The 24,416-nt window shown below is 34.2% G+C and overlaps 3 protein-coding genes across 5 annotated transcripts in view; 2 read left to right on the forward strand and 1 right to left on the reverse strand.

Annotated features, from left to right (window-relative positions):
* Window positions 1-3,382: 3,382 nt before the first annotated feature.
* On the forward strand, window positions 3,383-7,298 carry LOC139776226 (juvenile hormone acid O-methyltransferase-like). The gene is made up of 5 exons (XM_071712764.1): window positions 3,383-4,810; window positions 4,897-5,068; window positions 6,402-6,534; window positions 6,689-6,839; window positions 7,012-7,298. Exons 1-5 carry the CDS (start codon window positions 4,624-4,626, stop codon window positions 7,191-7,193), a joined length of 825 nt encoding a protein of 274 aa, XP_071568865.1. The 5' UTR covers window positions 3,383-4,623; the 3' UTR covers window positions 7,194-7,298.
* A 2,922-nt stretch (window positions 7,299-10,220) lies between these two features.
* Window positions 10,221-12,282, forward strand: LOC139776250 (uncharacterized). The gene is made up of 3 exons (XM_071712802.1): window positions 10,221-10,602; window positions 11,170-11,268; window positions 11,485-12,282. Exons 1-3 carry the CDS (start codon window positions 10,351-10,353, stop codon window positions 11,665-11,667), a joined length of 534 nt encoding a protein of 177 aa, XP_071568903.1. The 5' UTR covers window positions 10,221-10,350; the 3' UTR covers window positions 11,668-12,282.
* A 1,719-nt stretch (window positions 12,283-14,001) lies between these two features.
* The window catches only part of LOC139776236 (neural-cadherin-like), a 199,609-nt gene continuing 189,194 nt past the window's right edge, over window positions 14,002-24,416 (reverse strand). For all 3 annotated transcript variants that reach the window (XM_071712779.1, XM_071712780.1, XM_071712778.1), the window contains 9 exons: window positions 24,090-24,295; window positions 23,868-24,010; window positions 23,060-23,671; window positions 22,301-22,601; window positions 21,755-21,944; window positions 21,434-21,675; window positions 20,610-20,825; window positions 20,377-20,532; window positions 14,002-19,932 (listed from right to left, as the gene is read on the reverse strand). In XM_071712779.1, the coding sequence (XP_071568880.1) occupies window positions 19,823-19,932; window positions 20,377-20,532; window positions 20,610-20,825; window positions 21,434-21,675; window positions 21,755-21,944; window positions 22,301-22,601; window positions 23,060-23,671; window positions 23,868-24,010; window positions 24,090-24,295 (2,176 nt within the window). In that variant the 3' untranslated portion in view covers window positions 14,002-19,822. The remainder of the gene's footprint in view (window positions 19,933-20,376; window positions 20,533-20,609; window positions 20,826-21,433; window positions 21,676-21,754; window positions 21,945-22,300; window positions 22,602-23,059; window positions 23,672-23,867; window positions 24,011-24,089; window positions 24,296-24,416) is intronic.

Below are 24,416 nucleotides of genomic sequence, written 5' to 3' on the forward strand. Positions count from 1 at the left end.
ACGCAAAGAATGTGTTATTTAATTACGCACGGGTGCGAAATACATATATGAAATTAATGAAATTATTATATAGAAAAAGTCATAAACTTAATAAATTAATATAATTAAGATAAGGCAAATAAGAGCAACACACCGTTATTAAAGCAAGACATATGCAGAAATAATAAATTTTTCGTATATTTCCAAGTACACGAATTTTTCCAACTTATTCAACTGCGCGCCGATTTCTTGTCGGACTTTAAAGCACAGTTTTTATTGGAACATTAAAACCCTCCCCGATTAATTGATGCTGATAAACATCTAAAACACCTCTTCAGTGTAGTACCAATTCGACCACTGAGGCATGTGGTAATATTTGTCGCAATAAACGGTTAAAGTGAGTTGCAAGAATATAAACCAGAAAGATGCATTGTTTCGGCCTGCGTAACAAACAATAATTAGAAAAACGCTCTCAAGATATACAATCAATATAATTAAGATAAGGTAAATGAGCACAACACCATTATTAAAGCGAGAGATATAAAATAATAAATTCTTCGTGTATTTCCAAATACACAAATTTTTCCAGCTTACTTAACTGTGCGCCGATTTTTTGTTAGATTTTAAAACACAGTTTTCGTTGATGCATCAAAATCCCCTATCCCTCACCGATTAATTGATGCTAATAAACATCTAAAATACTGTAAAGAATTTATTGTGTTTTAATAACAGCGTGTTGCTCTTATTTGCCTTATCTTAATTATATTGATTGTATATCTTGAGAGCGTTTTTCTAATTATTGTTTAATAAATTACTATGATATGTAAGCTTATAATTAGTCGTTTTACTATACTTTTGATATATCAGTTCCATTATTTTAAATGAGCTGTTGTCGAAATGTATTACTGTTCTTAATTAACGTCTTTCAAGGTAACGGCATCACAGATTGCGTTAAGAAAACGATATTGTGAAATTGAAGAGGCATAGGAACATCCGGAAGGCAAAATTAGGGCGTCGCCGTTTAAAGCGACATTATTTATGTAACTTGATTATAAGTGCGAAATCAAGGAAGCATTTAGGCGGTAAATTGAACCCCCCAAATCGACCCCAAGCTATCGATCAAGCCTACTTAGAACTTGATCCGTTTACTCGTTATCGAGATCTCAACATCTCGAGTACTCGCAACCCGTTGCGTCACGTAAAAGAGTCACGGTCGGTCTCGCTCCGCGTATACTTGGCGCGAGACACTACCGTGTCTCTTGATTACTCCAGATAAGCACGATCCTGGTTTTCAATCGTACACCTCCTATCATAACTCCAATAACAATAACAATAACTGTCCTATCAATTGTACTATCTTATGATACTCTAACTTAGACCGTAGACGTATTTTGAGAACCGCATTATTACCGATTTTTTGCGAAACCGGTTCCAAAATTTTTCTAATATTTGTCTGTCTGTCTGACTACGAACTACTCACTCATTAATGGACCGATTTTCTGGAAACCGGTGCCAAAATTTGTCTATAATTTTTCGGGAATGGTGTCGATGGGTTTAATTTTTCATTAATGGGCCGATTTTCTTGAAACCGGTGCCCAATTTTTTTAAAATTTTTTAGACCGCATCCTTCATAAATAAATCGATTTTCTTGAAAACGGGCCCAAAATTTATCTAATTTTTCGGGGATGGCAACGATTGGTTTCATTTTTAACGAAAATGTTTTTTTGGGAAACCGGTTCCAAAATTTTTCTAATGTCTGCTGTCTATCTGATCGCGAACTACTCATTTATTAGTGGACCGATTTTCTGGAAACCGGTGCTAAAATTTGTCTAATTTTTCGGGGATGGTGTCGATGAAGAATAAATTAATATAAGAAAATAAAAATAAAAATAAAAATAAAAAAAGGGCCCTCATACAAAATTATCTAAAAAAGGTCCCTTTTTTCAAAAAAATTTTTTTGGGGGTAAATATTACTATTCGGGGAAAAAACATCGTTTACTACGAATATTCTATTTAGTCTATTTATTATTGAAAAAATTAATAATTATTTTCCACTAATTATTAATTTTCAAATAAATAGTAATTCATTTTTGATAAACTATTTTAGTAATAAAAAATTTATTTTTACTAATTACCAATTCGCAAAAGAAATTAATTCAATCAATCAATCAATCGTTTATTGTGTCCCTCTCGGGTTTACAAAACGTTTTTGAGGAACGTACCCAAATTACCTTTCATTAATCATATACATTTTATATCTATAATATAATTTTTCTTATTTCTTCTTTCCCCGACCTGGTCATTGAACGACCTCACATCTCATTTCCCTTCCCTTCGTCTTCCATCCGGCATCCTTCTGGTCATCTCTTTCAGCTTCCTTTAATTCCGCACCCCTCTGACTTCCTCCTTTCTGTCGCTGCTCTTCCCTTTTCTTTCTGGCTCTCTCCCTCCTCTTGTTCGACGCCTTCCTTCTTTCTTATTCTACGTTCACTCTGCAAATAACTGTATTAAAGATTATTCTTACATTCTTACAATCTTATCTCCTTCTCCCCTTTCTCTCCCTTAATGCTTCTCTCTTTATCTCTCTTCATCTCTCCTTTCCATCCTAAATATCTCCTATTCCAAAAGAAATTAATTTATTTTCACCTAAATACTAACTTTCACGAACTAGAAATTTTTTTCTGACAAATTACCAATTCTTTAAGTAATCTATAATTTACTTTTACCTAAATATTATTAATTTTTATGTAAATAATAATTTTTTGTGACTAATTACTAATTTGCTAATTCAAAAAAAAATTAATTTGTTGTTATAATTTTTCTTGTAAAAAAACTTGGCGTTGCTAGACTTTGAAATTTAAACATTAAAATTTAAACATTAGTACTAAGATTTTTGATTGAATAAAAGACAATGAACATAATTTAGGGAAGAATGCGACAGGAGTAAAAAAGCCAAGTTTTTTTACAAGAAAAATTTATTTATTTTATTTTAATTAAATATTGCTTCCTCATAAAGGAAGCTTTGTTTTCGTAAATTTCGTATATGAACCTTTGATTGCGTATAAAGTTGGGTCTAGTAAACCAAATTTAAATGAATTATATATGAAACAGGGGTAGAAAAAACCAAAGAAAAGATTGTTTTTTGAGTTTTTGATGCCAATATGTTCAGAGTGTTGTAAAACGTCAAAATATCGCTTTAAAAAAAATGTCCGTATGTGTGTGTGTGTGTGTATGTGCACATTTGATGTTGTGGTTGCTCTAACTTTCGCAAATATTGAGATATCGGGCTGTTTTTTTTTTTAATCGATAGAGTATCATTCAAGGAAGGTTGGTATTGAATTTGGCGATAATCGGTAAAAAGGTTCTTTTTTAAAAAAATTTTGAATTTTTTTAGAAATACCCGTGGTTGCTCTAACTTTTGTAAATTTTGAAATATTGGACTATTTCTAATTTTATTATATTCTTCAGTCTTTTCTACCCCTATTTCATATATAATTCTTTAAAATTTGATTCATCAGTTTTCGTGTTAAACACATTTGAAATTTCGGAGAATTTGTACATACATAGAAACTTTATAAAGCTGGGTCTAATCAATAAAATTTTAAATAATTATATATAAAATAGGGGTATAAAGTTGCTAAGAATATAATAAAACTATAAATAGTCCGATATTTCAAAATTTGCCACACATATTTCACATATAAAAAAATTATAGACCTTTGATTGTGTATAAAAATGGATCTAATCACAAAGCTTCCTTTATGAGGAAGCCAAAACAAATAAATACTAATAATTATACATTGAATAAAATTCAAGCTTCCTCATATGAGGAAGCAATGTGCAAGTTTCTACTTGCACACTTAAGAACTATGAGTAAGCAATGTGCGAGTTTCTACTTGTTTTTTTATTTTTATTTTGTACTGTTACTTCTTTAATTCTTTGTGATTAAAATGATTCTTTGTAATATTAAAAATTTGTTAAGGAGAATTAAGAAGCTATTATCACTTGGGTTGGAATAGAAAGACCCTTGAATAGGAACACAAAGATACCACTTAGGTTTTATTTTTTAAAAGTAGTTGCACAACAATTATTTTTCAAAGCAATATACATATTCTCTTTGCAATTGGCGCAATTTAATTTAAAGATTTTACTTTTTTTTTAAATACATGTCACTTTAATTGAATTAGGTAACATAATTTTGTGAAGGTAAAATATATACAACAGTTTTTTTCAAAGATTTATTCCTATTTGATGTTATTTTCTGATATTCTGAAACCTTTTGTAGATAGAATATTCAACAGTTTTTTTGCAAAGAGTTAAATTTAATATACACAATAGCTTCTTCCAAGGATTTTAAGTATACAATAATTTTGTCCAATCATTTTTATGTATGACAGTATTTTTCATATGCAACAATGTTTCGACAGGCGCGTGTACTTGATGCCTTTTTTATGCCTTATTTAAAAAAAAATGAGTTTTAAAAAGATATGATTTCATTTGACGTGAGTTCTTAATTTTTCGGAAAACAAAGTTCTTGGGCATCCCCACTTGATACCGTGGAGTATATAAGCTTGCTCAGATATCACCGCAGCACATTCAACATTGCACATTAAAACCACAGTGCTGAAGTGGGGAAAGTCAAAAATGGGAAGTCCAAAAGGCTACATTACATCTAACGAACTACAAAAGGGTAATATGTTGTCTATAATCGATGAGTTTAGTGAAGATTTAAAGGATGTACGTGGAAAGTGTATGGACATTGGTTGTGGTCCTGGAGATGTAACAAAAGATTTTTTGTTGCCAAATCTTGGCTCAGATGCACAAATAATTGGTAAAAAAATAATAAATTATAGAAATGTAATAACAAATCAACATTATAAAAAATTATTTAATTTTCTGATTTCGCGTTTCATGAAGGTACGGATATTTCGGAGAGCATGATCAAATATGCGAATAAAACATTTAATGACGAAAAACGGCTCCACTTCGAAGTATTGGATATTCAAACTAAAAATCTACCTGAGAAATATATTTCTGAATTTAATCATATATTTTCGTTTCACACTTTGCATTGGTGCAATGACATTCGGTAAGCAAGATATTATATAAAATATAATTAAAACTAAAATGTATTTCCCTTGTTGATAAAATAAGCCTTATCACTAAACTTTTTAAACAGTGTAAATTAATTTTTTCTTGTAAACATATTGTGCATGTGTGCTTCACTTTTTGAATAAAACAAGTGTTTTAAATTTATGCACACGATATTATTTTACATTTTGACGTCTTTGTTGTTCATAATATTTCTTCACACACACATCTATAATATATAATAATATATTATAGAATATAATAGCATAATTTGAAAAACAAGCAATAGGGGAGACCGGGGCCTAACCGTCATTTTTTTTCGGTGCCGATTTTTAACAAGAAAATAAATAATTTTAGTTAAATGTGGTATACCACTGTAAAGAGTGAACCTTTAGCTACAAAATTTATATAGGAAATTTTTATCTACGTCGCTTTGTTTAACCGGTATAGAGCAAAAACGACAACGGTGGAAAAATTGAAATCTCAAAAATGCCGGGGTTTAACCGTCACACTGCATTTTCAATACATATACGTACATCTAATCCTGAAAAATGATAGGATACATCTTAATAATTGTTTTTTAAGAGAAAAATATAAAAATTTATTTAAAATTTTTATGCGAAACATTATTAAGAAATAGTTAGGAGGGTTCCTCTTTCCGCAGAAGTCACTCGCCCGACTTGTTTCACTCTTCGACGTCCGATGACTCTATTCGGTGTCTGAACGGTTGTAATTCCCGTCTCATCCATATTCCATATGCAGTGAGCCTGGAAATGCCCGGAAATGCCTTGGAAATGCACCCGGACTGCTTACTGACGGATTAACCCCAAACACAAGTTTTAGGTTTGATCGCCCACGAAATATTAGACATCAACGATAATGAAAAAACTACACTGGATTCGTGTTCAGCATGCATTACTCTTTATAATCACGTACCTCGAGATTTGAAGCGGAAATATTATTGCAGATATTACAAAATTTCCACGAGCAGAAAATGTAACTTTCACCTTCCGAAAACACGTTTGCCCTCGTAAAAATCATAACACGGCAGGTAACCTGCCGAAACTCCGTTGGTCACATGGGTACCATAAGCAGCGTTTACAATGTTAATAGCGAGTTCGCACAATATACAGGTTCCGAGATATTTGATTTGACGGTTCAACCCCGGCGACGGTTAGGCCCCGGTCTCCCCTATACATAAGAGTAAAAAATATATGAATATATTACATGTTTTATATAAAAATGCATTTAAAAAATATACTATTGACAAATATTTTAATAAATTATGTGTTTTAAAAAAATTAATTACATTTATTTGTTTTATTTAACAGACAAGCCTTTAGGAATATATATCAAATGCTACGACCCAATGGAACTATACTTTTGTATATAGCAGCATCTCATGATTCGTGTGAAATTCTCAGAAATTTGAAGCGGGACAGTCGCTTTGCACAATATATACCGGTATATATATTATTAAATTTTAATTAATATTTGATTATTTATTTTCTCTTTATTTATTTTTATTAGGTATTTAAATTATGTTTTTATTATATGTTTTATTACTTTGTAATTTTTGCAATATAAATTGTTAATTATTACTTTTATCTTTATATAGGATACGATAAAAAAAATTTATCCGTTTCAAGATTCAAACAATAAACGCAAAGACTTAAAAGAATTATTTCAAAGTATCGGATTTACAATTCATCATTGCAGTCTTCGGGAGAAGAGCTATTCTGAAGAAAAGAACTCGAGACAGTATTTGAGTAAGTTATATTAAAAATATGCAAGAAGTAATAATTTTACGTTATAAGATTATTAATACTTTAAAGAATTTTCTTTTTGCTATTTTATTTATTAAAATTATAATGTAACATTAATATTATTATAAATTATATATACGTTAATTTGATAATCATACGTATATTTTTTTAACAGACTCGTTAATATCCATCTTAACATTTCTTGAAGACATGCCACAAGATCTGATGGAAGAATTCAAGAATACACTTACATGTGAATTTCTAAGAAGAAAAATTAACTATAAATCAATATATAATAATCAGGAACTTACATTAGATTTATATGAAGTATTAGTAGTTTACGCACAAAAGATATAATGATCTATAACAATTGCGTAAACATATATGCAGTTATATAATAAAAAAAAACTAGAAGACAGAATTTTTGTAGCACTAGTTCTTGTATCATCAGATACTTGTATTATCAGATACTATGATTAATAAATAATTATTAATTAATAAATAGTTAATTATTTATTCCACACCTTTTATCTAAATTGATATATGCATCTGAAATCAAATTACTTGCAGCAGATAAAATAATTACACACCGTGGGTAATACCAGTTTCTTAGAAAGGACATTTTTTATTGTCAGTAATTATGTACAATAGAACTTATTTATGAATAAAAAATTATAATAACTAATATAAAAATTTATGTAAATTAAAATCGCGTAAAGATACACGGTGCGGTCTCGCTGCGCATATACTTGCCGCGAGACACTATATACCGTGTCTCTTGGAAGATGATCTTATCAGAAAAAAATTGCAAAATTAATTGTAAATTCATACTTTGAAATAATTACTTTAATTATGTAAACATAAATTTTAGTAAAAAATATACTTAATCATATTCGTAGATTGTTATATAAGTAAAATAATGTACAAGAAAAAGAACGACCAATACTGCGGGTCCAGATGGTTTAAATCTTAATTATTACGTTGCCAAATATTATGTTTGACACGAAACGCTTTCTCAATGTATAACGAGTTCTTGATCACGAATTTATATATAATTATACTTACGTGACATTTAGGTATGTGATACTTGGTATACTCTCTAGCTTAACTTAAGTCTCATCCCACACAGCATGCATATCAAAAAGACGTCTAAAAGATATCCCGAAGATATATTTAAGCGATAGGATATCTTCGGGATATCTTCTGAACGTCTTTTTGATATGATATGCTTGCTGTGTGAGATGTTTATTATATTATCAGACGTTACACGTTAGACTATCGCAGTTTCCAACGATATCTCGAGAAAACAAGAACTGCGCCAATGACAGTAACAACGTTTTAATTTATTTAATATAAAAGCTATTTAATATTATAAGTTTATTTACAAGGGAATGTTTGGAACTGTTTCTCACCTATTCTGATGAGCTTTGGAAATATTGTAGAGTAGCGAAAAATAACAGACACGTATTTCTTTTTATCGGCTTCGAAGCATGTTTAGAGATTGAAACAACCCCTTCAAAAAATTCTACGTATTTGATTACGAGTGAATATCTCTGAAACCGTGAGGTATATGAAAAAATGTTTTAGACAAAAAGGTTACGGTATTAAGTAATCTCCGTAATCGTGTATTTAGATTTTTTTGATGTCATATTTTTTTAACATATCCCCACCCTTCAATGTTATTTTTGCCAAAATAGCTAAGAGTTGCAAGTAGCTGCATCAATAACGTTATTATAAAAATATTTCTATATATATATATAAATGAATGTATGTATGTATGTTTGTCCGCTATGCAAATCTGCAGTTTTCGAATTAGAGCAACTAAATTTGGTATATTATCTCATGATACTCTAACTTAGACCGTAGAGGGTTTTGGAAAGGGGTCTGAGCCCGGGAACAAGGGGCCGCCATACAAAATTTTCTAAAAACGATCCCTTTTTTCAAAAAAAAATTTTTTGGGGTAAATATTACTATTCGGGGAAAAGAAGGAAGAGCTTTTGAACCCGCGCGAAGCGTGGGCGAAAAAGCTAGTACCTGTATATATATATATACGTATAGGACTTACTATTTGGTGATGTGTTACGTTCAATCTAGCTGGATCTTTTTGAGCCCTGTGGATAGGCTCTCGTCGATACTCAATGAGTTAAGTTCGCGCACAGAATTTAACTTAAAACTTAAGATCGGATTTGCTTATGATAAAAAGGCTGCGCAACGAGACAATATAAACAAGAACTATAAGCTAAAATTTGTGTAGACTAAAAAAATAACGTGCATGTTGTTCAATGATATGATTAAAATATTGAATGTTGATTATTACTCTTATATGAAGGAAGATAAACGAATTAACGTAATATTTAATTAGAGTCCAGTATTAAATCTGACAATTAAAAATTAAGTTTTCTGTTCTGATATCAAAGATAAATCAAGAGACACGGTAGTGTCTCGCGCAAAGTACGCGCGGAGCGAGACCGTACCGTGACTCTTTTACGCGAACGCACGAGTTGCGAGTACCCGAGATTTTGAGATCTCATTAACAAATGAACGGATCAAGTTCTAAATAGGCTTGATCGATAGCTTGGGGTCGATTTATACAATAAGAGTGTTTTTATTTTTCCGCTACGTGCCCTACGAGCGAAGATATTACGACGCAAAGTCTGAATTTAATTAACGCGCAATGAATTTATTAAATCGTAACATTGTTAATTTAATTAACATGATTAAAGTAATTAGCAATATTTAATTTAATTTACAATGTTTTTTTAATTTTTGTAAAAAATTAAATACTCTGTTAAACAGATGCAAGAAGGTCTTGATGTTTGCAGCATAACAGGACAGTTTTATAACCTAACTACTCGATGTGTGGATATCGATATAATAATAGTGCAATGATAAATTAACGGTTGGAGCGAGAGTTACAATTGTCAACATTTGTATATGTATATCAACATTTAATGTTGATGAAAAGTTCAGATACAAGAAACGTGAAGATACAAGATATCAGGCATTCGTGTATCTGTCACTAATGTTAAAAATGAAATATTAACCAAAGATTTCCACGTTTAATCTCATGAAGAACTAACGAAACTCTGTAAAATCATCCTTTTACAACATCGTTTTTATCACGATGCGAGGTTTGTTATAATAAAATAATTTAATAAACGATTCATATCTAATTTAATACACATTCTGTGTTAATATCTTATCATTTATCTTATTCATTAATCTGCTATTAATCAATGCGTATTACAATTTTTTTGTCTTTGTTATGTCTGACTACAAAGATTAATTAAGAACAGAAACTTAAAAATAAAAAAGAATTATTTTTTTTAAAGCGGGTTCTAATTACGAAAAAATGTGTTTCTTAAAACTGTATCTTCTAGGTTTAGCTGATTCATCCTGCTATTTTGATCTGAAATCGTAGTGAAACCATTACGAAACGAAAGACACATAAATAGAGAACGAAATTCCCTTAGAAGACTTTCTCAAGAAGATTGTCGCGTGGTTAACTCGAGAGATGGAAACTGTAAAATACTACGCGAACTTCATAGATCCTCACTGGATTACCGTAGTGGCGACAGGATTGTATACGCATTTGCGACAGATCTGCATAATCGGTCTGTGTTTCGAGGAGGAAAACATCTTGCCTTTTGATCCATCATATGCGTCGGTACTCTTTGTGTTCTCGGTTTTATGTCTATTAGCCGAATACAGACTGTGGCCCGTAACTCTTAAAGAGCCGCCAATTCAGCTACTATACATTTATGAAGTGAGTCCTAGAGCCATCATTTAGTGATTCCTCTAAAACCGATTTAAATAAAAAGTAGTATTATCACGCAGTGTCTTTTTGACTAAGTATGTAGGAAAATAAAACATAAAGCATAAAGTTATCGAATTAAAATAATTACCAAGAAGAAGAATTTTATTATTGAAACAGGCACGAGAGATAAGTAGTACACGGAGAGAATTTTTTGTTATATTTTACCCTTAAATTTACTAGAAACTTGGCAACCAAGGAATTTTTAAAATATACAAAAGACATTTTACAAACAACGTGATAAAAATTACCAAGTAAATTGGTAAATTTTGAAAAATTATTGAAATTTCCTAGATATAGTTTAGTAAAATTAATCAAACATATTTTATATTTTAATGTAATAAATATTAATATTTTTTATTATGGTAGATATTAATCAGAATAGCTCGCATAAAATTCTTGGTGGTACATATTGTCCCACAACTACCATGATTTCAGGATAAATTTTAAGAGAAAATTCTCTCCGTGTAACATCGAATTGGAAAATAATATTAATTTGAAATTGATTTTATTGTATAGATGTTAATAGCTGCATTGAGTACGAATTTGGCGATCCATATGGTATGGATACCAATGATGCATGCAATTTATTGTCTAACCCAAGAATCCAGTAAGTGGGTACGTAGCATCTACTAAGTAAAAAATATAACACATTATCATATATATATATATTTTTTTTTCCTCAAATCAATTTTTATTTTATTCAATTTTTCTTTTCAAAAAATTATTATTATTGACGACTTTTATTTACAAAATTATATGAAATTTTTGCCACACGAAAAACGGAACTTTTATACAGAAGTTTAAAAATTTGAAACACTTGTTTTATTTTAGTTGACATGGTTGAACACTGCTATGGGCCTGGACAGCTACTCTTGGTTAACCTTCTTCGCGGATTACATGGCTAGAGACTACGCAGCCACGTACATGGCATTTTGCATGTCGCTATTGTCGTTCGTGTGGATGCTGGACGCCACTGAATCCCTGGACACATTTCTGGATACGTGGAGCAAGTAGTGAATCCTGAAAACTTCAAATCTTACCCGCAAAATTGTCCGACATGTAATAAAATTACGAAGCAACTTATCCATACGTAAACATGTACAATTATTAACAAAAAGAAATTTTGTTGCCAGATTCAACTTTATGCAAAATTTAAATCTTTTAATAATATTTATAACAAGAGCTCTTTACAATTCATCAACGGAATATTTTATTTAAATATTTGTTATTTGCAAAATATCAATCATAAACTCTTTGTGTTTGCTTAAAGGCTCAAGTAATTTAATTTAATGTTCTTACATAGAAATGAAATTAATATAAGCTTTAATAAAATATACTCTACTAATTAATTTAAAATTAAATGCTTTAATTATATAATTATGATCTAATAAGACTCTTTTTGTTTTTTTGAAGACATTTACAGTTCACGAAGGCAAGACGTCGTAAACGCAAAAACAGGAGAGTTACTTTCAGCAATCCCGAAGTGACTCAATCATTCTTTTACAGATTTTATCAAATGAACCCTTTCACGATAAATTTTAGACGTTACAGTTTCTTCTAATCTGTTACATTTTTATTATGTACTTATGTCTTGTACTTGTTTAATAAATATCTGCAGTGCTTATAATATTTTCTAAAATTATTATTGCATTAATCACTGTGTTTTGCATGTAAATATTCATAGAAATAGAAATTTGCATTTTTCTATTTTGTCGATTTAATTCTAAAAAGAGATGGAATTTATAAAAATTGTATAATAAATTTGAAATATTATAGTTTCACGATCAATTTACTATTTTATAATCCTACTATGTTATATCGATGATTTTTCTTATTTTAATTTTTATAAAATTATTTTGGAAAATTCTCTATGTTTGACCTGACAGGCTGGAAGTTATTAAAAACTAACTTCACTGCAAATGTCATTAAAAACATCTCCTCTCTTTTCCTAATTGGTGAGCTATAAATTTAATCCGAATGATTAAATTACGATTATTTAGTATCGTTTTCCAAAATGGCGCGATTATCGTGTACGATATCGGCATTAATACTCAACAGTTTAAGAATATCAATTTTTCAAACGTGCTTTGCTGACGCTTTGGAAGACGAATTTGGCTATCCTCTGATATCAAGTCCACCAATTACCACTTTCTTATTTGCGACAAGTGTCTACGTTATCGTCATCAATTCCACGATTTTCCCACCATCGTTCCGAGAACCGAAACCTGTTATTATGTGTTTGTATGAGGTTAGTGTGCCGCTAAATATCCTATTTGATCACTTATTCTTTTGTATATTTTCTATACAACGATCTTTTCTCTCTCTCTCTCTCTCTCTCTCTCTCTCTCTCTCTCTCTCTCTCTCTCTCTCTCTCTCTCTCTCTCTCTCTCTCTCTCTCTCTCTCTCTCTCTCTCTCTCTCTTTTATTTTCAATTTTAGTTTCTAGTAACTGCGTTCTTCCTGGAATTTGCAATCGCATGTATATGGGCACCAATAGACGTATTCGTCTTAAGCACGCTACCAAAGAAAATTTGTCCAGTAACGTATTATTTACCTATTCATTTACTTTAATTTTAATATTACAGTAATATATCAAAATATATTTTTATAAATAATTTATATCAATACTTATACTTACCAAAAATTAACTCGAGCAGATACTTAGTCGGTTAAAATTGGGAAATACAGTTGAAATGCTCATTACGATCAAATCACTTATGCCGATTCTCATAAATGGAATAGCGACAATGATTTTTCTGATTACTCTACACGTTACAAGAGCTGTCGATTTCAAAGATTTAACGTGAGTTCGTAATAGTTCGTAATCTTACCATCGACAAAGATTTTTGCTGTGATAATAACACAATGCAAATTTTTTAGTTGAAAAACGACCGAGTTGAACAATTCCATTTTTATCCATTTTTAAAGATTTCTCTGTCGATGTGTTAAATTTTGATTTATACCATTTCTAACTAGGTAATTTATATAATGTAAATTAATCGAAAATTCAGGGATAATGGAGTGATATATTTCCTGTCGCATTCGGGAGCAAAATTTTGGCAACGTATACGGAGCGAGTTTCCAGAAGTAAAGAACAGCAGGGAAAATAAATACAGCACTCATTACAACAATCGCAAAAATGGCCGTACAAAGAATCGTGTAAACTATCGCCAGAGGTAGTGTTTCAACTATTCTGAAGATCAAAAATTCATTACACGGAAGAAATTAGACTCGTTAAAAATTCTAACTCTTTGTACGACTAATTGCAAAAAGAAAACGTAATTTTCTCGGTAATGACGTTTCGACAAATGACAATATATGCAAAGGGATCTATATATAAACAATTCAATTCACAAGTGAAATACGCCTTTGTCATCTCATCGACGGTTTTATGAAAAAGAAGGCATTTATTTCGTTCGAACTGAAGTGTAAAGTACAAATGGTATAGATAATATAGTGGTAATAATATAATAATTATAATCGTTAATAAATATCAATTCAATTAATAATACGGTGTGTCCCAGTATACTGCGGATTATTTAATATTATTATTATTATATATACGGTAATTGTACTAACGGGATGTGTTCAGTGGCAGCGTTACATTATGTAATAATATGTGTATCTTACAGTGATCTTTCTTTTCGTCGACCGACAGATAAAGCCGTCTCTCTCCGTAATAAATCCATCTTACGCTCTACGATCATTACTTCGCTGTGAAACATTGATCCACGACATTAAAAAGAACACCTCTCCTATAAATACTAAATTACTCTAAATTGCGAAAGTAGATTATTTTCTGAGGTTCGCATCTTGACTCGCTCTTCTTGTATTTTTAGTATCGCAATATATTTTAGTAAAAAATTTTTTAACCGATTTTCTTTGGAGGATATTGTTCTCGAATACGTTCTCTATCTTTTTTGTGCGCTAAAAATCTGAGAAAAGAAAATTTTTAGCAAAATAAATATGAAAAGTAGAGTCCAATATTGCACAGTTTTTGTTTAATGCTAATAAATTGCATAATTTTAATTTAATAATCTACATAATATTAATAATATTTTCATTTCCTAGAAACACTAATCCTCTGCAATAAATAAAAATAATTATTTATAGAGCCAGCGTTGACAATTCGAAAAAGCTGGTTTGTCGAAAACGGGAGGTGTTCTTCAATATCTTTCGTAAGATGCGATGTGAAGCGGACTCTATCGTTTTCTCTCTTTATCCTTTTTTTCTCATCTCTTTTTTTTCCAACTGAACGGAATTCGGTTATGTTAATTATGTACGAGTTTGCTCGCGCTCGGCCCTATAGTACCCCGTTTACCAAGTGTACCTTTGTGCACGATTAGGCAGTGCTCAGAAAAAGTTGGGGATATGTAAGATGAGCATATAATGTCTTGTCTTCATTCCGCGACCGGTAGTATCGAAGAGCGATCCCCGGTTGCGATAAAATGTAATGTAAAATGAGATCTTTCCAAAAGATTCCGTAAGTACGCACTTAGATGGTAAATTCCCGTATCACGAAACGGGCATTCGAACTTAATTTGCCTTCGATTTATAGCGCCAATTTTTTGGGATTATACGCACGAACTAAGCAAGCATACAGACTAATCTAATTTAACGACGACAAGTGACGTTGAGCCGAATCTTTTAATATTAATTATTAATTAATCGCGACAATTGCATTGGAATGAATTTAAGGAACGTGTCGTTATTTTAGTTTCCCTCCTTCGAACAGTTCGTTCGTTCTTTTGACAAATGAATTGCTGTTCGAATATTCTTTGACTTTTTATAACTTTTGTAACTCGCGTCTCTCGTCATAAATCTTCAATACGGTTCGTTAAATATAAGTACGATTGAAATCAGTCGATCGCAAATAAAATCGTCGTGAGCATTTTTCTTTGAGCGACAGTCTCGCGGACTCTGTTTCCTGATTTGCTCATTAATGTTCGAGTCTCACGCAAAAACTGAAACCGATATAACTATCTAACAAGTTAGATTTTCGATGTTGCAAGTATAAAAGAAAAATGTATCGTGTTAATTTTTACGAATAATAATCTGAATTTGTGAATTATAATTTTTTACAATATATTAATTTGAGTAGATTGTTTTTGCGTGTTTATCGCGTCAAAGTTTGTGTTCATTAAAAATATATTCAAGACATTTAAAGTATTTAAAAGATGCCGTAAAGATATTTTAAGAAGATTGTAAGGTATTTAAAAGAAATACTGATCTTTCAGATCTGGTTCTAGATATCTGTTTTAGATATCTTTCGACTTTTTTCGTCTTTTAGAACTTTGTCGATATCGAGATATCGGTTTTAATCTCTGCATTCATTCAACTTCGGAATTTTTTATTCCGCTTCTGTCATGTATATTTTTCGGCTAAACGCGTTTTAAACGCATACGCATACTGCTTCTCAAAAAGCTTTTACATAAAACGATCGAGGTGCACGGGTCGAGCGAATGGAAGAGTCTTCGAGCCTCATCGATGTACAGATACGCGATCAATCGCCATCGCGTATCAAGTTTACACAGCCACGAAAGTGGCAATCTTTATTATTACGTCAATTCAAGTATATAGTAGTTGAAATTAACTTAGAACAATTTTTAATTCAAGTTGAACAAATTCGGCATTTAACGGTAAGAACATTTCTTTCGGCGAATTAATTGATCCATTATCTTAAAAGTAAGAAAAATAAATATCTGTTATTTTTTAATTGTATTTAAATTAGAGGGACGATTGTTTTTTAAATGAACGATCGATCGCACCTCATCGACATTGTACATACACTCGTGTAATTAGGCTGCCTTTCTGTTTTGTTTTTGTTTTTTGCCACTGCACACACGCGACGCGCGCTCGCGCGCTACTCAATACAGTTACTTAACGATAATTCTTTCGTCCTCCAATAACCCCATTCAAATACTGTCTCTGCTTAGAATCTACTTGACGGGATCGAGTCGATGATGGGAATGTCTGGAGAAACTAAGGGATCTAGGATGAACGACGGGCTTTGATGAATTGGACGTGCGGGCACCGAGAGAGCATGATTTTTTTGTGGGATTCATTTCACTTAAAAAAATAGGTTCATAGTTAACCGAAATTTCTATAAAGTTTCTCCAGTGAGCTATTGAAAAAGCTTTAATTTCTTCTTAAATTTTGAAGAAAAGGTCTTTTCCCTTTCTACCTGATATTCTTCACAGTTAAATATAGTTCAATTAAATACGAAATGGAACGGTGAACGTACAAGCAAGTTCAAAGCGACGAACTGCAATCAAAGACCTCAGAACAGAGAACTGCATCTATTGCTACTGAACTTATTGCTCGAGGTAGTATTATTGCTGTCTCATAACGCGATGATAAAATTACGTCGGACATTCGTTGTAGTTCGAGAAAATATATTTCTACTTTTCAAGATTTTGTTAGTAATTTTTCCCGTGAGCTACTCGACAATTTAGCACTGAATTAGAATTATTTTATTGGATAACCGTCGCTGTAACGATTATCGTCATCACAATGTTGCGCTGCGAAAAGCAACTATAAATTATAAATCCAAACAAAACAAAAGACTAGAAATATCGCAACTCTCATGAGATTTCTTCAGACATATTCAAGACTTTTGCTTCGTTGAGAGTTGTACGGTCGCGCTGTCGGTGCTCGCAGGTCTTCGAGGAACGACGATAGTACACGGGGACGTGTACTGTTGTAGATATACGCAACTTAATATCACAAATTCGTTGAAAAACCATACGCAAACACGATCATTGGTAGGACAATTATACAGCGATGCGCAGTGACGCAAATACTGCGCGCGCCGGCACACTCATACACATGTTAATTACAATATTCGTACAAGTGCTTACGACGTACTCCTAACGGCTTCTCCCTTCAACCTCTCGCTCTCTCTCTTTCTCTCCCTAACCGGTAAATTGACTATTAATATTCCCGTTGAGAATTTTACAGGTTCAGTCGGGGCTCGGTGCGTGGAAAGTTCCTCCCGCGAAAGGCGCGCGACGATATAATATAATCACGCGTGCACGTGGCGTCGTGAGGTATCGAAAAGCTCGTCGAGCCTCATTTTGCGTTAGACGGGATCTTTAAGTTGTGATTTCCCTTGTTAATAAAATCCGCGCGGTTCGACTAATTACGATTAATGATCATTTTTAAATCTTAATCCTTCCTTATTCGTCAGTTAAGTCACATCTGGCTTATAATTATATCGACGTCGTTCTTGTTTAATAAGAATTAAATTCAAAAAAGAGATTGCTGTATCTTTATATAGCAATCTCTTTAATTTACATATAGTTAGAACGGATTAACTTTCTCATTCACGAATTATTTTACGGATGCTTTTGAGAAAAAAGAGTTTCCAGCGATTTATCAAAAACTCGTAGAAATTTATTATAAATCTTAAATAGTAATCCCGTAATTTTAATATAATTATATATAACTGCTATTTGAGTTAGTTAGTTCCCGCTCGTTCGGATGCGGGGAAAAGCGGCAAAGAAATTATGTCCACGTGGAAACGATGCATCAACGAACCATTCGGGATGACTAGAACGAAATTCTGCCACATTTATCTCTCTCTCTCTCTCCCCACGGCCCCTCGTGCACGCGTACCCCATATTCCCCGTGCTCTTCGCGCTCCGATCTCCTTTGAGAGATGACATAAAATAAATATTAAAACTATATCGAGATATATCAACGGTGAGCATATTTTTTAGCGAATGCGAATCTCTCATCTCTCTGTGTTAATTGTCTGTATGTTCGTACGTGTTTTCTCTGTTTGTATGTATATGCATAATATATATTTGTATTTATATTTATATATATATTTATATTTGTATTTATATTTAGACTTTATGTCCGCTATACCGTAATTATAATAATTACACTGCGCGCGCGCGATAACTCATACTCTCTCCCCCACCTATCACGGACTTTTTTTTCTCCGTTTAATCACTTTCCTTCCTCACTTTGTCGTGCGCCTCTATATAAATCCATATATTTATAATATATTTATATAATATATTATAATATTTAATAGTATAATGCTAATCGGTGAGGATGACGATAATGATGACGATGACGACAATGAGCCGATGTCGCGACAACTAACGATACCTTAACGATAATTCCTATTATGGCAGACTATCTACGGTAGGATCGTCCGTCATGAACGAGAGTGCGTTGCTTCCGGGACTCCTCCGCATTCAGGACAACGAAATTCCCGCGGGAGAGACGTCGTGCAGAAGAACGAAGAAACGAAGAGTTGGCGCGACGAAGAAACGAAGGATCTCGCCGCCGACGACGACGACAACGGAATCATGCCGTCTTTCAAAAACGGTATCGTCGGTGTCCTGTGTTAACGTATATATGTGTGTATGTATATATGTGTGTCTGAATGTACGTGAATGCCCTTGATTAATCGTTTACAACACATCTAACACGTTCGCCCCAATTCCGCGACATTTAAATAAACGAACGATCCCGGCTGCGCGCGAGGACGAAACGCCGATCTAAGATCCGACACTTGACGACAACGACGCGGTATTATACCTACACGTATATATGTATGCATAGGTGTATGCATGGGTGATTTACCGATGGCGACCGATGAGCGGAAATCGTGTGGGAATCGAGGGTGAGGAATCACGTTAGAAAAAGTCCTGTGTCGCGTGTCTTTGGAGATATCTCACTACGTATAACGTACTATACAGATAGGTATATGCTAACGACTTCCACGCCTTCTCATTTACCACCTTTCTACCGTGTGCCGTCGCGTTATTGCAACGTTCCTTTTATGCACCTTTGACCCCCGAGTAACGTGTGTGTCTGGGTGTGTTGTGCGCACGCACCGCGGATGACACGGCGTGTCGTTACGTGGTGCGTGCGACATCACGTGTGTAATTAGTACTTTCACTAGCTGCACCACTACGAGGAAGTTGTCCCTCGCCGTTCGTCGGGGGGAGGGGGATTCGTCACTCTCGGCGAAGGGAGGCGTGCTCTCGTTTTCTCTCGAGATCCACCGAACCCTCGCGACGGCGATCCCTGTCGTCCGACGTGACGGACCGGGTCGTCTCGATCGTGCAGGTCTCACGAGCACCCATTCGGACGTGGATCGCGTTACTCGATGTAATGTGATGTGGAGACTCGGTCGTGTGCTCGGTCGATTATTCCTCCTCCTCGCTCTCCTCCGCGGGACCGTACATGTCGGCCAGCTTGTCGAATCTCGGGCCCCAGGCGCCTAGATATTCGTACTCGTGTTGCTCATCGTCCGTACCTAGGATTAGAAAAAATTGATTAGAAAAAAGTAAAATTTGTTTATTGATACAAATAATAAAAACCGGAGATTAATCTATATTTATTTCTACAATACAAGAAATCTTAAAAAAGAAAAGAGGAAAAGAGATAACAAATTAATAAAATTAATCTATGTAATTTCAATAAAAGTCAGGGAAAGTTTCAGAAATTAAGATATTTAAAAAATGAGTAAATTATTAAAAAATGCCAAACGGGTCATTTTGACCCTCTTGGTAGTTCTAGTGTTAATACAAAAAATATCATATTAATACTACAAATAATATTTCGTACTACGACGTGAAAAAGTAAATTCTTGTAAAAACAATTTAAAAAGAAAATTTGAAAACTTTTGAGAAACACATGGTACTTTTTTTACAGAGTATATAAAATACTAAATATCTTGAACATTCTCCCTTTTACATACCGGAGGCTAATGATTCTAGAGAACCCGCGGTACTTCCGCCACCTTCGTATGCGTAATTCCGTAAATCGTCGAACGGCGGTGCGTTTGGATCACTATCGGCCCTCTTCTTGTGATCCTCGATGAAGACGCCAACGTTCGGTTCCGGTCCAAGTGGATCTGAGAAGAGCGCTACGATTATTTCTCCAGCTCTCGTGACCTATCCCGTCGCTTTACAATCGAAAAATACAACGTACAGGCTACTTTACACGGAGGCAGCTTGCCACCCATTTCCGGTATCGGGCCACCGATCGGAATCTGCAGAGGCGTGATATCGAACGCGGTCATGTCGTCCTCTCCGCCACCCTCGTCGTCGTAGTTGATGATGTTTTCCCTCACGTCGTCATCCGGGCCGGGATACTTTATGTGCGCTTCTCGTCTTCTGTTGTAAACGACGAATACCAAGACGAGAACTGTAATTTTGACATTAATAAAATTAATTCGTATTGTCCGTGTTAAACGAAGTCGTTATCAATATATATAGTAATAATACTTCTCTGCTGAGAGTTCAAGCAAGTGCAAAGTGTAACAAAATCCACAGCGGCAACTGTGTTCTACGATATTGCAATGTACAAAACAGGTGTCAGTCTTATCAGTCGGGAACATCATTCTCGAAACGAAAGCTTATATTGAGGCAGTCTTGTGCGATCTTAAATATGCAGTTTCGATTAGCGTTTAAATGCAAAGCGCGCTGTGAAAACAATTAAAGCAGATAAAGGAAATAATTTGTAAAAAAAATGAGTAAACAAAAGGGGAAGTAAAATAAAGAGACATAAGCTTTCGTAGTGAAACTTGGTTTTATTTTTCAGTCAAGCATTCGGTCGCCACAAAAATAAGAACTGAAACATAATTAAACGTGCTTATGCTTAAAAACATAAAATAAAAATAAAATATTATCAAAGATGTATAATAACACGTAAAATAAAAAGATACAATAGAAAGAAACAAAAGGCATGCGTCAGATTATATATATATTTATGTGTCTCAAGTATTTGACAGTGATAGATTTGCACATACTAACCGAGAATGATCAAGAGACAGACGAGGATCGCCGCCAACGCGCCCATGCTCAGCTTGAGCGTCTGTCCCTCTTGGACTAGCTCGCAGTTCTCGCCCCAGAAGCCATCGGGACAAATGCACCGGTATCGGAATCGCGGGTCCTGATTGATACATCTGCCACCGTTCAGGCAAGGATAGTCGATGCACTCGTTTTTATCCATGCATCCCTTGTTATCCGGCGAGGGGATTCTTCCCTCCCCGCAACTGCGGCGATGAAAAAAAAAACAGTTCGTGATACATCGATTGTCTCGAAGATAAATGAAGTCGTAATAATGATACCTACGTGCAGTCGTATTCGTTCCAGAGATCGATGCACTCGAAGGGATCTTGACAAATGACATTGGCACACGGTTTATTCGACGGACAATTCCTCTCCAAGTTCCGCGCCATCGTCGCCTGACCCCATTGAGTCCCGTTCATGGCGGGTGGTAGCGGAAGATGTTTCCCTTCCAATCTTATGTCGTCCAAACAACCTGCGATTTTTATTAAAAATTGTACAATTATTAATAAATTTATTTTGTTGTGTAAAAGACTCAAAATTTACTATGAAGTTCTCATAAAATAAAACCAATCTGATTTCTTCATTTCTCAAACGAAAAAATTATCACACATTAGAAACTATTTTTAATATACCAATTCAATTTCTTTTGTATCTTATTCAAATATATATTTTGTTTTATTATATTTGTCAGAACAGGAAAAATATAATTAAAAATTATGCGTCTTTTAATTATGTAAATATTAAAAAATCTAAAAATTTATTTAAAGTTACTGTAATAATATAAAAGCGCATTTATATTTTATTTCTTCGCGAAGCGATCCAAATTACCTTTCTGATAATCCGCGTAAACTTCAAATGTGCGGACGCCAGTGTATTCCGCCTTGCCACCGGCGTAGACACCCTCCTGCTTGTCCACGAGGAGCCATTGATGACCTTCGAAGGAGAAGGTCTCATTGAATCTACGTCCTTCGCCACCGTCCAACTCCAAAGTTGCAGCGGATCCATATCTCGACACTCTGACCGTGTGCCATTGTCCATCGTCGACGGCTATCGCCGAGAGCCAGATATCTCGTTCTTCTGTCCTAAGACTGTTCAGATTATACCTGAAGTGCAGTCTGCTGTCCTTGATCTGAAATTATAACGAATAGAATGTTTCAGAGAGTCCGTTAAATCTTCTCTCTTCAACGAGCCTAATTCATCAAAATTATACACAGCAAAATTAAAAAATCTGGACATTTCAAAAATATATTTAAAGTCGCATCAAAAGAATTGTAAAAACTTTTAAAAAACTTTGTTCTATGTAATCCGTCTAATAAGTAAAAGATATAGATTTTGTAATTAAATATCTTATTTTACACAAAAGAGATAAATATATTTTGTTAAAAGTAATATCAAAAACAGCTCGTGCAAGAAACACACAATGAAATTATAACGCTTTAAATTGCAATCGTTCACAACTCGCATTGAAATAATGAATAAGTAATCCTTCGTGAATAATAAATTGCTCAATTAGCGGCTGTTTTGTAAAAGAATGTAGAAAATATTCATAAAATAATCCTTTAATAATTAAAATTCAAAATGCCTCACCTCCAAAATGGCGTATTCCCTATTGTGCTGATCGCTCACTCTGAACAGCTCGCCGTGAATCTCTCGGGTACGGAATCTCAGTTGCACCTGAGTGGAGTACTTGTCCGGCTCGAAGGACAGCGCGTACTTGACGTAGCTCTGGGGCTTGAAGGTGGTCGGGATCGTCGGCGTCATGCATCCGGGACCGGTCCAGCCGGGATTGCACTGGCATCTCGCCTCGGTGAAGCTGCCGACGCAGGTGCCGTGTTCCCAGCAGCGGAAGGTCGATTCCTGATTGTTGCAGATCTCCTCCGTCTGCGGGCAACCGGCGACGCTGTTCCGCGAGAGACCCGGGTGAGCGAGATCGTACAGCTTGCTGTTGTGAAAGAGATTCTTGATGCAGCCGTCGAAGCCCTTGCCCACCGGCATGTGCTTCCACTTGTAGTGCGTCGGATCGAACTGCTCTACGTAGAGACCGCCGATCTGCAGCGGTGCGTTCACGTTCAGATACTCGTTGAACGGCGGTATCGTGCCCGTGGCCTGGCAGCTCGTGTCGTTGAATTCCGGTGGGCTTCCATCCTCCAGCTCGGATATCTCCGCGGATTTGCAGTAGTCGATGATGAGCTTCACGGTCTGTAGATAATTCCAGCGTTAGGACTATTTTGTATTCATGAAAAGTCGCCGAAGGCTTGTTTTTAGCTTAAATCTTAGCTTGATATGAACACGTAATGCATGTGGTGTAATTTATAATCTTTATTTTTAAAAGACTATCGGTACGTGTACTTATATCAAGTTTTGCATATAAACAATATAATATCGATTACTTTACCTCCGTATTCCAGAAAATGTCAAGTCGATGCCACTCGCCGTCGTCCAAGGTTTTCTTTGGCTTCACTTTTAGCTCCAAAGTGCCAGATCCAAAATCGATCAGTAGCCTCGGTATACCGCGTTCCAATTCGACCGAGATAAAGTCTGTTAACACGTTTAACATAATAAAATCATTGATACGGCAATTAAAAAACGTAAAAGTTCGAAAGATTGAAGATCTTACCAGAAACCATTATCTCGTCGACTTCGGGAGGAACAATCGGACCATTGTACAATAATAATCCGTCAGATTTTCTTGTGATAAACTCGAAGCTCAAGTGACTATTATCACACATTTCCAAAGCGGGATACCATGCCCAACCGTTGCCCCGAAAGCTTCTAGCGGTCTGCTGACATCTCGGGCCGTTGTAACCAGATGGACATTGACATCTAGAGTTGTAAAACACATAAGAAGCTCTAACGGTGATCAAAGGACAAAAATTTAAGAGAATAATCGTTATAGTTTATTTTTATATTTACAAAGACGACGAGATTCTTTCTTGCCAGCAAA

Source organism: Temnothorax nylanderi, unplaced genomic scaffold (genome assembly GCF_030848795.1).
Source record: "Temnothorax nylanderi isolate EJ_2023f unplaced genomic scaffold, tnyl_v1.0 TNYL_tig0115_pilon, whole genome shotgun sequence".
In the NCBI taxonomy this organism is placed as follows: domain Eukaryota; kingdom Metazoa; phylum Arthropoda; class Insecta; order Hymenoptera; family Formicidae; genus Temnothorax; species Temnothorax nylanderi.